Source organism: Thalassophryne amazonica, chromosome 12 (assembly GCF_902500255.1).
Source record: "Thalassophryne amazonica chromosome 12, fThaAma1.1, whole genome shotgun sequence".
Taxonomy (NCBI): Eukaryota; Metazoa; Chordata; class Actinopteri; order Batrachoidiformes; family Batrachoididae; genus Thalassophryne; species Thalassophryne amazonica.
In genome coordinates this window covers 59,735,211-59,747,926 of record NC_047114.1, presented here as the reverse complement: position 1 = coordinate 59,747,926, position 12,716 = coordinate 59,735,211, and the positions used below count along the sequence as shown (strand labels likewise).

At 42.0% G+C, this 12,716-nt stretch overlaps 1 protein-coding gene across 1 annotated transcript in view; it reads left to right on the top strand.

Moving 5' to 3' along the window:
* Positions 1-12,716, top strand: part of pcyt1aa (phosphate cytidylyltransferase 1, choline, alpha a) — a 41,291-nt gene that overhangs the window by 6,238 nt on the left and 22,337 nt on the right. Inside the window, exon 2 of the mRNA XM_034183167.1 lies at positions 8,922-9,035. Within this exon, the coding sequence (XP_034039058.1) occupies positions 8,922-9,035 (114 nt within the window). The remainder of the gene's footprint in view (positions 1-8,921; positions 9,036-12,716) is intronic.

The following is a 12,716-nucleotide window of genomic DNA, read 5'->3' as shown; positions in this document are numbered from 1 at the left end:
ATCTGTTATTACTGTTTATTTCTGTGAGCTGTTATTACTGTTTATTTCTGTGAGCTGTTACCAGTGTTTGTTTCTGTGATCTGTTACCAGTGTTTATTTCTGAGTTGTTACTACTGTTTATTTCTGTGAGCTGTTACCAGTGTTTATTTCTGTGAGTTGTTACTAGTGTTTATTTCTGTGAGCTGTTACCAGTGTTTATTTCTGTGAGCTGTTACTACTGTTTATTTCTGTGAGCTGTTACCAGTGTTTATTTCTGTGAGCTGTTACTACTGTTTGTTTCTGTGATCTGTTAACTAGTGTTTGTTTCTGTGATCTGTTACTAGTGTTTGTTTCTGTGATCTGTTACTAGTGTTTTTTCTGTGAGCTGTTACCAGTGTTTATTTCTGTGAGCTGTTACCAGTGTTTATTTCTGTGATCTGTTACTAGTGTTTATTTCTGTGAGCTGTTACCAGTGTTTATTTCTGTGAGTTGTTACTACTGTTTATTTCTGTGAGCTGTTACCAGTGTTTATTTCTGTGAGTTGTTACTAGTGTTTATTTCTGTGAGCTGTTACTACTGTTTGCTGTAGTTTGCTGACCCTTCTCACCCTGCACACGGTCTATTCAAACCACTCCCCTCGGGCAGGAGGCTACGGTCCATCTGGACCAGAACCTCCCGCCATAAGAACAGTTTCTTCCCCTCTGCCGTTAGACTCATGAAAACCTCATAACTCAGTCACCTTAAGCTTAACTCTGTCACTTTATCATTTTATCACGGGTCACTTTAGACAATGTACTTTGCTTTTTAATTGCACTCCTCACACTGCACTGTTTTTTTCCGTTTCTCTGTTTTTCTGTTGCACACAGCCTTTCATATTTCATATTTCTTTTTTTTATCTTATATTTTATCTTATTTTGACACATATGTTATATTTTATCCTAGCATTTTATCTCTTCTTAATGTTGCACCATTGTACCGAAGCAAATTCCTAGTCTGTGAATCCTGTTCACTGGCAATGGCAATAAACTTCTTCTGATTCTGATTATTTCTGTGAGCTGTTACCAGTGTTTATTTCTGTGAGCTGTTACTAGTGTTTATTTCTGTGATCTGTTACTAGTGTTTATTTCTGTGATCTCTTACCGGTGTTTATTTCTGTGATCTGTTACTAGTGTTTATTTCTGTGAGCTACTACCAGTGTTTGTTTCTGTTAGTGATGGGACGATTAGTCCTAATAGTCGACTACAACTAGCTAACATCCAACTAGTCAGCTATTTATTATTAGTCAACTAGTCGAAAACATATATTAAGTTCATTAACCTTTAAAAGGATAGACGTGCTGGAGCTGCCACCACTCCCTTCACTCAGTGAAGAAAGTGTGTGAACCTTGGCAAGTGAATTAGTCAGCGCAAATGGGTATTGTCTTCATGCTAATGCTGTTTTTTTTGTTGTTGTTTTTTTTTGTATTTGTTTCTGCCGGCTGTCGCCGACATTTGTTTCCGTTGGTTGTCGCCAGCGTCGCAGACCAAACAGTTCCCTCTAAAAATCGGCCCGCCCTGCCTTCACTGCGCATGCGTCATTTCTGTGCGTCGGCCGCGGTTCACCGATTATCACCTCGTTTCTGCTTAAAACTGCACTCCAGTCATCATCTACTGTATCTCAGCGACAGATATCTGAAGCTTTTGTACAACAATCATTTCCACATAAATTCAGCATTATTTCATCATAAAAGACGGGGGAGCGATCAGAACGCAGCAGCCAGACGAGCTGCTTGCTGCTGCGTTCACTGCGCCTCCGTCATTTCATAGCTTCAGTAGCGAGTCTAGTGACTCACCAATTATCACCTCGTATCTGCTGAAAACTGCCTCGTTTCTGCTGAAAACTTACTTTAAAATGATTTAATGATTTACCTTATCATCTGATGATTAATAATCACATTATTCCCTTTGATTGCTTTGGGTGAAGAGACTCAGCTCAGACGAGCTGCTGTGGTCCCAAATGACGCATGCGCAGTGGAGGCAGGGCGGACCAGTTTTTAGGGTTATGTGACACTGGTGTTCGCTTCTGTCGGTTGTCGCCGGCGTTTGTGTCTGTAGGCTGTCACCGGCGTCTGTCACCGGCGCTTCTTTCTGTCAGTTGTTGCTGTTGTCTCTTGCTGTCAGCTAGAACTGATGAGCTGCTGACTTCTTTTTAACCCTTAGAACACCCAGTAATCTTGCATTCTGAGAAGATAGAGCACGGGCCAGAACAGAAAGCTTAATTAGATCAATTAGATAGGGAGGTGCTGGTCCACACAGGTTTTATATATTAAAAAAAATAAAGAAAAGAAGCAAAACCTCTAGAGGATGTGGAAACAGTATAGCTTTTCCAATATAAATATCAGATGGTGAGAGTGAATTTGCTGTTAGTAGATCACACAAGGATTTTTTCAGCGCTAATACAATAACACAACATTCCTCTATTTCAGTTTCAATTTATTTTCATTTATATAGCCCCAAATCACAACAAAGTTGCCTCAAGGCGCTTCACACAAGTAAGGTCTGGGGTTACCAACCCCAAGAGCAACCACACAGGCGACAGTCGTAAGGAAAAACTCTCTCTGATGATTTGAGGAAGAAACCTCATGCAGACCAGACTCAAAGGGGTGACCCTCTGCTTGGGCCATGCTACTGACACAATAGACAACACAGGAAATTATACAGGAAATTTTGGGAGATTTACATAAACCTCTAACTTGAGGTTTATGTTGAAGCAGCTGGTTCAACAAGAATAGGCGTAGTTGTACTTTTATTGTTTTCTTTATGTAGGAATGTTTTCAGCAATGATGACCTGCTGTTTGAGTAAAGCCACGGCCCCACCGAATAATGAAGGATGAAGAAGGAGCCACGCACCCTGTTTTTTTTTTTTGTTTTTTTGTTTTGTTTCGTGAGCTATCGTGGCAGTATAGTGGCTCAGAGTGGCTCTTAGAGGCATTATCTTCAGTTAACGAGGCTCTTCTCTGAGCGTGGTGCTAATTTCAAGATGTTCAAGTCTTGTTTGTCAGTGTGGGAGGCCTGCGGAAATTCTCACGCTCACTGTGAAGCTGCTGGCAGAGAAAAAGGCAGGCCTGTGCAATTGCTCTGTGTTGGCTCAGGTCACAGTCACCACCGGGCCACACATTGCCACGTCTGTCGCGCACTGTACACAATCACCTTTTCATAACTAACTTCGCAGCAAAGTCCAGCCAAGTGTTACTGAGGCTCATTGACAAGTCAAACAAGTGTAAAAGTTTGACTTGCAAAGACTGTGCTTTTCATAAGGCAGCCTTCCCTTACTGAGCTGTGACTCAGCCTTTGGTGTGTTGGAATGTCTGGCATGGGGCAGAGCCTCAGCCCTTAACTTGGCAGCACTAGTTCTATCAAGGCTATCGGGTTTTGACATATAGTCCTTGATGGGGAGTAGTATTTTTAATTGTTTATATGTGCATCCTGTTGTTGTTTTTTTGTTACTGTGTGTTAATATTTTGATGTTTTAATAGTTTTTTTTTTATTATACTGTACCTCAGAAACAAAAATTTGGCGTGGTTTTATCCAAATTATCCTGTCTGTGACTAAAACCCCTTTAACTGTGAATTAAATCATTTGCCACTGTGAATGATTGTATTTAATTAATGTATCATACTGTGTGATATTGACTGCCGAAGCACAACTCCTCCAAAGCTGCTTTGTTGATTTTAAGTGAGATTTCAGACAGTAGTAACTCACCAAGTGAAGATGTTCATGAAGAAAAATAACTCTGGTCACATCTTCTTACAAAAATTAAAATATTATGCAATGCTAAAATACCCTCGGCCACATGAACATTAAAATAGGAAACAGAATTTGACCTTTGGACTTCTTAAAATAGGTCAAGGTGAGCCATCTTTGAACTTGTCCAAGGTATGTATCCCAGGAATGTTCCCTGTGAATTTGAAGGCCCTGGCAGTAATATGAGTTGGACTTATGCTATTGGCCGTATGAGCATAACAATAGGAAACAGAATGTGACCCTTTGACCTCTTAAAATAGTTTAAGGTTAGCTATATTTGAACTTGTCCAAGGTCTGTGTCCTAAGAATCCTCCCTGTGAATTTGAAGACCCTGGCAGTAATAGGACTGGACTTGTGCTGAGCACGGGCGGACGCAAGGCCTTCACAATACCCGATGGCCATATTTTGGCCTCAGGTAAAATACATTGTATTTGTCAATTCCATATACAGGAATTGACTAGTTTAATTCAGGTGTTTAATCACAAATGATGTACTGTCACTGATAAATGTATAATGCATACAGGCAACTACTATTGGCAGAGGTTTGCGCACTACAAGCACGGTGCTCTATTTGATTTGATTTATTTATTTTAATCAGCAAACTCATGCAATAACAGAAAATAAAAGAATGAATAGATAAAATCAAACAAAAAAAGGAAAATACATAATGAATACACTGAAAAAACAAAACATGTAGCTGAGTGAAAAAAGTCAAGGCTGAAGCTATCTAGCTTTTAGATTCCTTAACCTATTTATACTGTCAATAATAAAAATTTAAAATTTCTGTCAGACTACGAACAGTAATACGAAACAATACCAATTAATCACTGGTACTGGTACACGTCAGTTTCTTTTACCATTTTGAATACTTTAGTGAACACTGTAACCACTTAAGATAGGTTTTTTGTACATTCTTTTAAAATGGTTTATATTGGTGCTCTGTTTGAGCTCCAGCTCCAAACTGTTCCACAAATCCACCCCACAGATTGATATGCACATCCTTCTCTTACTAGTTCGACTTCTGTTCTTTCTGAAGTTCAATTCTCCTCTCAAATTATAGCCACTTTCTCCTTCCATAAATAGATTTTGTATATTTTTCGTCAGTAAATTGTTTCTGGCTTTGTACATGATTTGTGATGTTTAACATTTGACCAATTCCATAAACTTCAAGGCGTTTGATTTTACAAATAGTGGGCTGGTATGTTCTCTGTATCCCACTTTACTTATTATCCTTATTGCTCTTTTCTGTAGTATGCATAGTGGCTGCAGGGTGCTTTTGTAGTTGTTTTCCCATACTTCCACACAGTAAGACAGATATGGTAAAAAATAATGAACAGTAGAGTATGTGTAAGGCTTTATAGTCCAGTATGTATTTTGTCCTCCCCAGAATTGCAGTGCGTTTTGCAAGTTTTGATCTAACATGGCTTACATGAGGTTTCCAGCTGATTTTGCTGTCTATGATCACTCCAAGAAATTTATTTTGGTATACTCTTTCTATGTATGTATTGTTTATAATCAGGTGTACTTGAATATTCATGGAATTTCTTCCAAACAGCATCATCTTTGTTTTCTCTAAAGTCATTGATAATTTATTTTTGTTGAACCATAATTTTACTTTATTCATTTCTGTCGTGATCAGCTCCAAAATCTGCTGCAAGCTCTCCACAGAACAAAAAATATTTGTATCATCTGCAAACAATACAAATCTCAATAACTTTGAAACACTACATATATCATTAATGTATAAAATAAACAGCTTAGGTCCTAATACTGACCCTTGTGGTACCTCAGAAGTGATATCCATGTAGTGTGATTTGTGCTCACTCATTTGTACATATTGTTTCCTGTTTCCTAGATGGGTGTTCAGCCAGCCCTCTAATACCATACCTTTCCATTTTGTCTAATAATATTTTGTGATCATTAGTGTCAAAAGCTTTGCTTAAATCAAGGAATACACCCAGAGCAAGTTTCCTGTCATCAACATTATTTGTGATTTCCTCTATTAGTTGTATGACTGCCAGTGATGTTGATCTGCCTGCTTGCAATCCATATTGATTCTCAGTCAGCAAATGATGTTTTTCAATAAATGTATCCAGTTTGTCATTAAAACGTTTTTGAGTATCTTGGAGAATTGGGAGAGCAAAGAAACAGGCCTGTGAAATGGTGTCTATTTCCAGATTTAAACAATGGTATTACTTTTGTTATTTTCATTTTGTTGGGGAATTCACCAGACTGAAAAGACAGGTTGCAAATATGGGTTAGTGGCTTTACAATTCCTTCAGTAACTGTTTTTACTGTATTCATGTCTATGCCATTCCAATCAGTAGATGTTTTATCTTTAAAATTAGTCTGTGATTTCTTTTTCATCAGCTGCTTTTAGGAAGATTGTACTTGGATTTCTATTCCCCATACTACTATTAGCCCCACCCTCTGCTATCGCTGGCTCCTTGATTTTAGCTGCCAATTCTGGACCTACATTTACAAAGAATTTGTTAAAACCACCAACCACATTCTCCATGTTGTCTATGGTCTTGTCATTCTCAATGAAGTATTCCAGGAAATTTGCATTTTTATATCCATTTCTTATGATACCATTTAATACGCCCCATATACCTTTAATTATTTTTATTTTTCTCCAGTATTTTATTATAATGTTCCTTTTTACATATCCTAATAATATTAGTTAACTTATTTTTATAGTTTTTATACTTTACCTCTGCTTCTGCCGTTTGGAGCTTTATGAACTTCCTATATAACATATTTTTCTTTTTGCAGGCCTTTTGTAACCCTTTAGTGACCCACGGACTGTTTTTGTATTTGTGGTCGTTATTGTATTGTTTTACAGGGTAGATTTTATCACATAAAAGATTAAATACATTGAGAAATTCATCATAGGCTATATTGATATCTTTTGCCTCATGTACCATCTTCCAGTTCTGTGCAATTAAATCTTTGTTTAGGGATTGCATTGCTACTCATTTTTCACTCTTTTATATTTATAATTTCTTACATCTTTCCTCTGCCTGGAACAATAATATACCACAAAGATAGGTAAATGGTCACCAATATCAGTTACGAAAATCCCACACTTTATGTTGTTTTCCATAATATTTGTGAATATATTGTCAAGGTGGCACAATGTGAAGTTATTCTGTTTGGCTGAGTAATGGTTGGATATAAACCCATACTATACACTGAATTGATGAATTCCTCTGTCATGTTATGTTTTTTTGGTGTTTAGGAGATTAATATTAAAATCACCACATATGAACATAACCTTTTGTGTATATTTGGTGAACATACTTTCCATCCAATTTTTAAAGCTTTCCATATCTGATCCTGGTACTCTGTATACACAACTTACAATAACATTTTTTTGTATTGTAAAAATAAATTTCTACTTTAATACACTCCAATAGTTCATCAACAGTTACTGTCATACATTCAACGATTTTGTACCTTAGACTTGTATCTACATATATTGCCACCCCTCCTCTATTTTTGTTCTTTCTGTTCACATAATTGAATTCATATCCCTCCGTGTCAAAATTTGCTCCCTTCTCCTCACTGATCCAGGTTTCTGACACAGCTATGATATCAAATGGATTATTGAAATGTCACAGGTATTCTTTTATGTTATGAAAATTGGCATACAAACGTCTGCTATTGAAGTGTATTATTAATATTTTATGCTCCGATTTAACCATGCTATTAAACTGATTGCTGTTGATCACATTACTAAGTAAATTGTTTTCTGGATCAAAATTATTTTCTATGTCCTGTTCTTTATACTCTGTGTACACAAAGTATCCAGCCCAAAGTCAACTATCCATGATGTTTGTTGTTGTTCTTTATCTCCAAACGGAGATGTTTGAATCCTATTAGTTTTTGTCATATTTGTGTGTTCTGTTCACAGGTTTTGTTTATTACATTGCTTTACTTTTTCTTCAGTTGTATTTGTCCAGTTCACCCTGGCCTCTTCTGGTGTCCCGTTGAGTTGAATGAAGACTTTGCAATTTTGTGTCCAAGTGTTTTGAATCTTCCCTTGTTTCTTAAGCAATCGAGCCTTTCTTGCAATATCAGCATTTTTTTGTCAGATGCTCATTCAAATATACACCTGAGCTTTCTTTCTTGTTTTAATAGTTCATTTTTATACTTTCTGTTTGCAAATCGGATGATAATGGCAGGTTTGTCAGTTGCTTCTTCGGGGTGGAGGGTGACAGCCTTCGGTGCTGTTCTTGTCTACCTCAATCCCTTTGGACTGAAGGAAATTCGTCACCTGTTGCTCCACCGATTCATTGTCCTCCACACTTTGCTCCTCTCCATTTCTCCTTACCACTGCTTGAGCATATGACTGAGGTTTGGACTCCAGACCAGTTACCATAATGTTGTTTATACCAGTGTACTGTTCTAGATCAGTGACTCTGTTTTCCAGGAAAGTGATCCTTTTCTCCTTTTCCGTATTCTGCAGTCTCAGGGTTTGACCTCCTCCACCAACTCCAGGATATTTTTTTTGCTGTAGCCGAACCGCAGAAACTTCCTCTGCCAGAAAGTCTAGGGACTTTTTGATCTCATCTAACTCCTCGACCGAAAGAGTCTTCTTCGGTGGCATTGCATCCCTGATTGTAGCTGGATGGCTACTGCTGCATTAGTAGCAGTTAGTCGCACCCAGCACAGGTAGCTCTGGCCTGCTGGTAGCTGGCTGCTGGTTTCCACAATGTGTGAAAGTTACAATTTGCCAGAAGGTACATCTAAGATGCAAGCCTAGATTTGATGTTTTGGTGAAATAATTAAGTACTGTAATTTATAGACTCAAAAGAGAAACGACAGTGCTCTCTCTCGCTCTGTCCCTCCAAAGACAGACAGAGAGCTGAACTTTCTATCTGTATATGTGAGGGCATCTCTGTTTATCGAAGACATGATAGTGCCTAAGTGATATGAGGCACATCCTGTGTACTTTTCTGTTGCTGTTACATTATGTTCTAAAATCATGACACACTACAATCATTTGACACAGTTGTTGCCCTGAACATGGGCATGTGGTTCAGAGTAAAAATACTTCAACTTCGAGGAGTTGTGGCCTTTTTTTAAGTCACAATAAAATGTGATAGAGAGCAGTTTTGTATCTTTTTTTTGTGTTTGTTGTGGCCTTTTACTCAGATGGAGGCGCAAACATCAAGCAAACGTCTTTTGTCCAGAAAGAGGAGGAGAGAAGACTCCAATGGAGAAGCTGAGGGGGTAGACAGGATTGGGAAGATCCACAGATGTACTGTGGTGAGTTTGATGAAGAGTTTCTGTACGTATGCATGTGTGCCTGTGTATTCCAGTATCTTTTTATTTTATTTTTTAGCAAAGATATGCATGCAAAACTGTCAAACCAATTTCCTACATGCCTGGCTATATCCAAAGAACATTAATCGGCTATAGAAACACTTGTGTTCGTGACAAGGAGTTGGATTTTTACCTCTGCCTATGAAGTTGGTGGAGGTTGTTTTTTACCCCTGTTTGTTTGTTTGTCTGTTTGTGAATAGCCTGAAGCCCACAATTTTTCATACATATTGTTATGAATTTTTTACTGAAGAGTCATATCCTGATGGGCAAGAACTTTTTCAGATTTCAAGGTCACATGTCAAAGTCAGGAAAAATCAATCAATCAATCAATTTTTTTTATATAGCGCCAAATCACAACAAACAGTTGCCCCAAGGCGCTTTATATTGTAAGGCAAGGCCATACAATAATTATGTAAAACCCCAACGGTCAAGGGTTGGGGTTTTATCCAAATCCCTGTTGTTAATACTGAACAAGTTTTCAAAAATTCATAACTGTCAAAAAAGATCAAATTTATTTAATATTTGAGAGTTTTGTGTACAGAGTTTGATCCAGATCTGATCTGATCCAGATTACAGATTTTGTGGCCATTTAAATTTACATTGAAAACCCCATTTAATGTATATTTTACATTATATCTTAATCAAATGTGCTCCAATCACTCTCATATTTGAAAATGAGGTGCAGACTGGCACTCACTATCGCCCGACAATGTTTGATCCGGATCTGATCTGGATTGTGGATTTTGTGGACATTCAAATTTGATACTGAAATGGCCATTTGATGTACATGTCGCATTATATCTCAACTAGAAGTGCCTAGTCACTTTCATTTGTGACAATGAGGTGCAAACGGTCACTCTGAATGAATAAGGTTGATCCACATCTGATCCATATTTTTTAATCCATCCATCCATCCATCCATTTTCTTCCACTTTATCCGGAGTTGGGTTGCGGGGGCAGCAGCTCAAGCAAAGCCGTCCAGACCTCCCGATCCACACACACCTCCCCCAGCTCCTCCGGGGGAACCCCAAGGCGTTCCCAAGCCAGCCGAGAGATGTAGTCCCTCCGGCATGTCCTGGGTCTTCCCCGGGGCCTCCTCCCAATGGGACGTGCCCGGAACACCTCTCCAGCGAGGTGTCCAGGGGGCATCCGGAAAAGATGCCCGAGCCACCTCAACTGACTCCTTTCGACGTGGAGGAGCAGCGGCTTGACTCCGAGCTCCTCCCGAGTGACCGAGCTCCTCACCCTATCTCTAAGGGAGCACCCAGCCACCCTGCGGAGGAAACTCATCTCGGCCGCTTGTACTCACGATCTCGTTCTTTCGGTCATGAGCCAAATCTCATGACCATAGGTGAGGATCGGAACGTAGATCGATCGGTAAATCGAGAGCTTTGCCCCCCTACTCAGCTCTCTCTTCACCACGATGGTCCGATACAGCGACCGCATCACTGCAGATGCTGCACCGATCTGTCTATCGAGCTCATGCTCCATCCGTTCCTCACTTGTGAACAAGACCCCGAGATACTTAAACTCCTCCACTTGAGGCAAGGCCAGTCCACCGACCTGAAGAGGGCAAAGCACCTTTTTCTGGTCGAGAACCATGGCCTCGGATTTGGAGGTGCTGATTTTCATCCCGGATGCTTCACACTCGGCTGCAAACCCCAGTGCACGCTGAAGGTCCTGATTTGATGAAGCCAACAGAACCACATCGTCCGCAAACAGCAGAGAAGAGATTCTGTGGTTCCCAAACCAGACCCCCTCTACACCCTGGCTGCGCCTAGAAATTCTGTCCATAAAAATAATGAACAGAACCGGTGACAAAGGGCAGCCCTGGTGGAGGCCAATGTGCAATGGAAACAGGTTTGACTTACTACCGGTAATGCGAACCAAGCTCCTGTTGCGGTCGTACAGGGACCGGATAGCCCTTAGCAAAGGACCCCGGACCCGGTACTCGGAGCACTCCCCACAGGGTGCCCTGAGGGACACGGTCGAGCGTCTTCTCCAGATCCACAAAACACATGTGGACTGGTTGGGCGAACTCCCATGAACCCTTGAGCACCCGATGGAGCGTGTAGAGCTGGTCCAGTGTGCCACGACCAGGACAAAAACCACACTGCTCCTCCTGAATCCGAGGTTCAACCATCGGTCGAATTCTCCTCTCCAGTACTCTGGAATAGACCTTACCGGGGAGGCTGAGGAGTGTGATCCCCCTATAGTTGGAACTCACCCTCCGGCCCCCCTTCTTAAACAGAGGGACCACCCAATCGCCACGCGATGTTGCAGAGGCGTGTCAGCCAAGACAGTCCCACAACATCCAGAGACTTAAGGTACTCAGGTCGGATTTCATCCACCCCAGGAGCCTTGCCACCGAGGAGCTTTCTAACCACCTCGGTGACTTCGGCCTGGGTAATGGATGAGTCCGCCTCTGAGTCCCCAGTCTCTGCTTCCTCTTCGGAAAACGTGACGATGGGATTGAGGAGATCCTCGAAGTACTCCTTCCACCGCCCAACAACATCCCCAGTCAGGGTCAACAGCTCCCCACCCACACTGTAAACAGTGCTGGTGGAGAGCTGCTTCCACCTCCTGAGGCGTCGGACGGTTTGCCAGAATCTCTTCGAGGCCGACCGATAGTCCTCCTCCATAGCCTCCCCGAACTCCTCCCAGACCCGAGTTTTTACCTCTGCGACCGCACGGGCTGCAGCACGCTTGGCCTGCCAGTACCTGTCAGTTGCCTCTGGGGTCCCACCTACCAACAAAGATAAGTAGGACTTCTTCTTCAGCTTGACGGCATCCCTTACTTCCGGTGTCCACCACTGGGTTCGGGGATTGCCACCGCGACAGGCACCAGAGACCTTGCGACCATAGCTACGAGCGGCCGCATCGATAATGGTGGTGGAGAACATGGTCCACTCGGACTCCATGTCTCCATCCTCTCCCGGGATCTGGGAGAAGCTGACCCTCAGACCCAGCAGACCCTCACGATACGTTTGGGCCTGCCAGGTCTGACCGGCTTCCTCCCCTCCTAGCAGATCCAACTCACCACCAGGTGGTGATCCGTCGACAGCTCTGCCCCTCTCTTCACTCGAGTGTCCAAGACACGTGGCCGAAGGTCAGATGATACGACTACAAAGTCGATCATCAACCTCCGGCTCAGGGTGTCCTGGTGCCACGTGCACTTATGGACACCCTTGTGCTCGAACATGGTGTTCGTGATGGACAGACTGTGACTAGCACAGAAGTCCAACAACATCGGGGAGGCCATGCTTCCCAATCACCCCCCTCCAGGTCTCACTATCGCCGCCCACGTGGGCGTTGAAATCCCCCAGGAGAACAATGGAGTCCCCAGTCGGAGCGCTATCTAGTACCCCTCCCAGGGACTCCAGGAAGGTCGGGTACTCTGCACTGCTGCTCGGCCCGTAGGCCGAGACAACGGTGAGAGACCTGTCCCCGACCCGAAGGCGTAGGGACGTGACCCTCTCGTTCACCGGAGTGAACTCCAGCACATGGCGACTGAGCTGGGGAGCAATAAGTAATGCGACCCCAGCTCTCCGCCTCTCCCCGTGGGCAACGCCAGAAAAATGAAGCGTCCAGCCCCTCTCCAGGAGTTGGGTACCAGAGCCCAAG